At 33.2% G+C, this 3977-nt stretch overlaps 1 protein-coding gene across 1 annotated transcript in view; it reads left to right on the top strand.

The window, feature by feature from the left end:
- The first annotated feature begins 6 nt into the window (after positions 1-6).
- The window catches only part of LOC111382910 (chaperone protein dnaJ 15-like), a 14466-nt gene continuing 10495 nt past the window's right edge, over positions 7-3977 (top strand). Inside the window, exons 1-3 of the mRNA XM_023006943.1 lie at positions 7-380; positions 2092-2215; positions 3956-3976. Coding sequence (XP_022862711.1) covers positions 253-380; positions 2092-2215; positions 3956-3976 — 273 coding nt within the window. The 5' untranslated portion in view covers positions 7-252. The remainder of the gene's footprint in view (positions 381-2091; positions 2216-3955; position 3977) is intronic.

The following is a 3977-nucleotide window of genomic DNA, read 5'->3' as shown; positions in this document are numbered from 1 at the left end:
TTTTTTTTTCTTCTTGATTGTTTGTGCTTGCAGATTTGCAGCAAGAGTACTTTTCTGTACGGGATGTAAATTGCAAAGTTTTTTCTGAATAATATTATTGAGATTTATCTAAAAGACACTGGGCTAAATTTATAGAAGGATATTGGTGAAACTAGAAAAAGAAAAGAAATGAATAGAAAATATAGCAGAAGATGTGAATTCTAGGGAGAGAAATAAAAAAGGGTGGAGAAGTAAAGTCTAGTGAGGGATAGAATGGGGGATTCGAAAATGGAGGGCCTGCCGGCGCCAGTCACACGGAGGGACCCATATGAGGTACTGTCTGTGTCTAGGGATTCTTCTGATCAGGAAATCAAGACTGCCTACAGAAAGCTTGCTCTCAAGTATGTTTCAAATTGGTTATTTTAGTTACTGCATTACATTAATTATTTAGTATTCGATGTTTATTCAGTGTGTGTGGATAGAAATTCTGTGTTACATGTGGTTGAAAGTTGGTATATATGGACTTTTTTTTTTCTTCCTTTTATATCCAAGTTATGCTGTTTGTATTTTGTGTTTGTGGTGCATTGATGCAAAATCGGACTATTTGGATTTAGATGGAAACTTAAATTTCTTTTTGTTGAATCATCTAAAAGTGCTGCAGTTATTGGTAATTGATTATTTTTTACACAACACACTTCCAAAGTTATTCCTTGTTTTTTTGGGTGCTTTTTGTTGAGTGGGAGGACTCAGGTTAAGATCAATATTCATGGAATCCAGTTACTCATGTGAAGGGGTGTTCAAAATTGCAGAGTACTCGTAAGAACAAATATAAACAGGAGCAATTTGGAAATTTGAAAAAAAAAAATTCGGGTAATCAAATATTATTTAATGGAAAAACATTGTTGAAGGGCTATGAACTGACAGAAAAAGCCTGGAGTCACTTGTGCAAAGTGGAAATTGAAGCAGATCAGGTGAATGGATACTTAAATAGAGTGTGATTCCTAAAATGGGGTTCATTTAGTTTAAATAGATTAACCAAATAATTAAAATTAGCTCAAAATGAAGTTTTCTCTTTGCTGGAGAAGTACTAAATCATATCAAAATGTATGGAAGTGTTAGTATATATGTTCCTTTATGGATTTAATTGTTCAAAAAATGATTTGCAGGGAAAATAGATATTTTTTACTTTATACTGATTTTTTAATAGAATGGTTTTTTTTGGCTTTAGGCTATTTGCCCCTCTTTTTAACATAGCTATCTGAAGTTTCAATTAGAAGATGCTTTGTTAGGGGCTCCGTCTAAACCTGTGAATGAGAGGTAGTTATCTGTAAGCAATAACGGATATATGGATTCTCAAGTCTACGAGGAATTCTGAACCATACAGTAGTTTTGTTATTAATTGGTATGTTGTTGATCACATTGTTATGTAGAAACATCCACAGTAATTACTCTTGGAAATTTTATTCATTAATGGGGTGTTTGGTATTGATTTTTCACCCCAAAAAATTAATTTTTTAACTGTTATTTCACTATTAAAACCGTCATTTTGGACCTTTCTCTCACAGGTAGGACCCAATTTTCTTTTTAACAGTCAAAAAATCAATTCCCAAAATCACTATCAAACAAGCTCTAAGTTTGTACCTGAGAAAATTTTTAGTTTCTAATTAGTCTCTGATAATAGTTCGATTGGCGGCAAAATTAATTTGATACTGATTAAATGAATTTCTTTTAATAATAATTATTATTATTATTATTATTATTATTATTTTTATTATTATTTTTATTATTATTATTATTTTTATTATTATTTTTATTATTATTATTATTTTTTTGGGTGGGTGGGTGGTTGGGATTTGACCCTGAAGTTAATTTGTCAACTGAGTTCCAGGATAATAGGAAGTCACGGGTTTGAAGGATGTGGAATGGTTTCTGAAACCTGCCATCAAAGTTATAACAACAATGTTGAAGTGCTGGCATCTATTGTGATCCCTCACCATCTCTGCAGTATAATAAAAATAAAAACAGCAATGGGAAAAAACAAGAATATAGATGAATGTTGTTGAAGGAGATTCCTTGGATGGGTTAAAAATTATTAATCCAAATGGCTGACAGGTACCATCCAGACAAGAATGCCAGCAACCCTGAGGCTTCAGAGCTTTTCAAGGAGGTTGCATATTCATATAGCATTTTATCCAATCCAGAGAAAAGGAGGCAATATGATAATGCAGGATTTGCGGTACTTTGTCTTTTCAATTACTACACATTCTATTATTAAGATCTTTCCTGCACCCACTTTCGGGGGGTTGGGGGGGGGGTTTCAAATTTCCTTTTACTGATAATATGTTAAATACGATGATTGGGTATAAAGGATTTTGTTTTACTGCAGGATATCTTGTTTGGTGATGTGAGACTTATTCCGTTAGGCCTCATTCATCATCCAAGAATCATTTGAAATTCTGAGTGTTACATGTAGGTATCTTAAACTGAATGTAAATACTTAGTTAATTTGATAGGACGACTGATGGATTTTGGGGACCTTAGGAAGTTGTGCTGGACAAATCATATGAGCAACCCCCAGGTTGTGGCTTTGAAAATAACAGTAGCCTTTGTATGTAAACAATGCTAAAAATTTTGATATATGCTCAGGCTGTCCTCTGCAACACACTTAATTACCTGATTATTCAATGCAAAGTCTTTTGACTTACTACTCTACGGTGTTAAGTCACTCAACGATAGAGATAGAGCATGTTTGGTGGGCATAGAAAAAGGAATAAGCTCCTTAATAAGTCAAGTTTGTAAGTCCATTTATGTTTGTATAACATATGCTTATAAGTAGATTAAGTTATTATGTTTGGGGATATATTTAATTTAAGCCAAATCTATATGATGAATTTCCGAAATGCCCTTTATGTTATCTAATGATTTCTTAATACAAAAGTGATGGGCAAAATTGTAATTTTTGGAAAAGGGAAAGAGCAAAATAGTGTTTTAGTTGGTCAATCTTAAAAATAAACCAAACAAGTTTGGCTTCAGGTGCTTAATTTTTGGGCCTAAATTGGCTACAAGATAAGGCATCTTATTTTCAAGATATGCATGTTTGTGTGGGATTGGTGCTTATATGCTCGTTTGACCAGCTTACGAGCCTACCCAAACATGCTCTAGTCAACCATTGTGCTAAGGCACTTGGAAATATAATTGACTATGCTGTAGCATGTGATGTAGTTATTCAAAAAATTAAGATTTGCTTTATCCAGCATCTAATGGGAGCTACAAGCAGATAGTACCATCTTTCGGGAGTATCAATATTGTGACATGAATTGTAAATGCATGGATGTGATGTACCAAAAATTCCTCAATTCCTAACGGAATAGGTAACAAAGCCACTTTACCACCCACGGATACTTGGAAATAAATAGTTGTTAGGTTACATTCAGACAATTTCACTTTTCGTAGTCTGGTAACATTCTATGTTTTATCAGGGGTTGAAGCATAAATAGGAGGGTTTTTATTTACAAAGTCGATTGAGTATAATTCATATCAATATTGAATTCCTCTCCTAAATTCTATCTCCTCTCTTTCCTCTCCCTTCTTTTCTCTTCTTTCTCATCTTCTTTATGTACTGCAGTTCTATATACTATCACGGAGCTTCTTGACTTTGACATGCTTTCTCATTATAATTATTCCAATTTCCATGGTTGCCCTTAAAAAAATTTCTACAACAAATACATAGATGACATGAATTACTAAAAACTTATATCAACTACGGTGTGGCAATCGATGGTTAAACTTCTTAACTATGTGCCCAAAAATTTATTGCAAACTGTGCAACATATCCTGCTACATCAGTTGGTAAAAGGTTTTTAAGCGAATCCTTTCGTACTTGTTTTGTCACTGTTTCAAATATTTTGTTTTCTCTTGTCTAATTTCTGTAAGGTATATCCTAAATGGTTTGATATTTGTCATTCAAAACAATAAGGCCCTTGATGTTGAAGCAATGG

Source organism: Olea europaea, unplaced genomic scaffold (assembly GCF_002742605.1).
Source record: "Olea europaea var. sylvestris unplaced genomic scaffold, O_europaea_v1 scaffold2582, whole genome shotgun sequence".
In the NCBI taxonomy this organism is placed as follows: Eukaryota; Viridiplantae; Streptophyta; class Magnoliopsida; order Lamiales; family Oleaceae; genus Olea; species Olea europaea.
The sequence above is the reverse complement of the archived record's forward strand: the minus strand, read 5'-3'. Positions and strand labels throughout refer to the sequence as shown.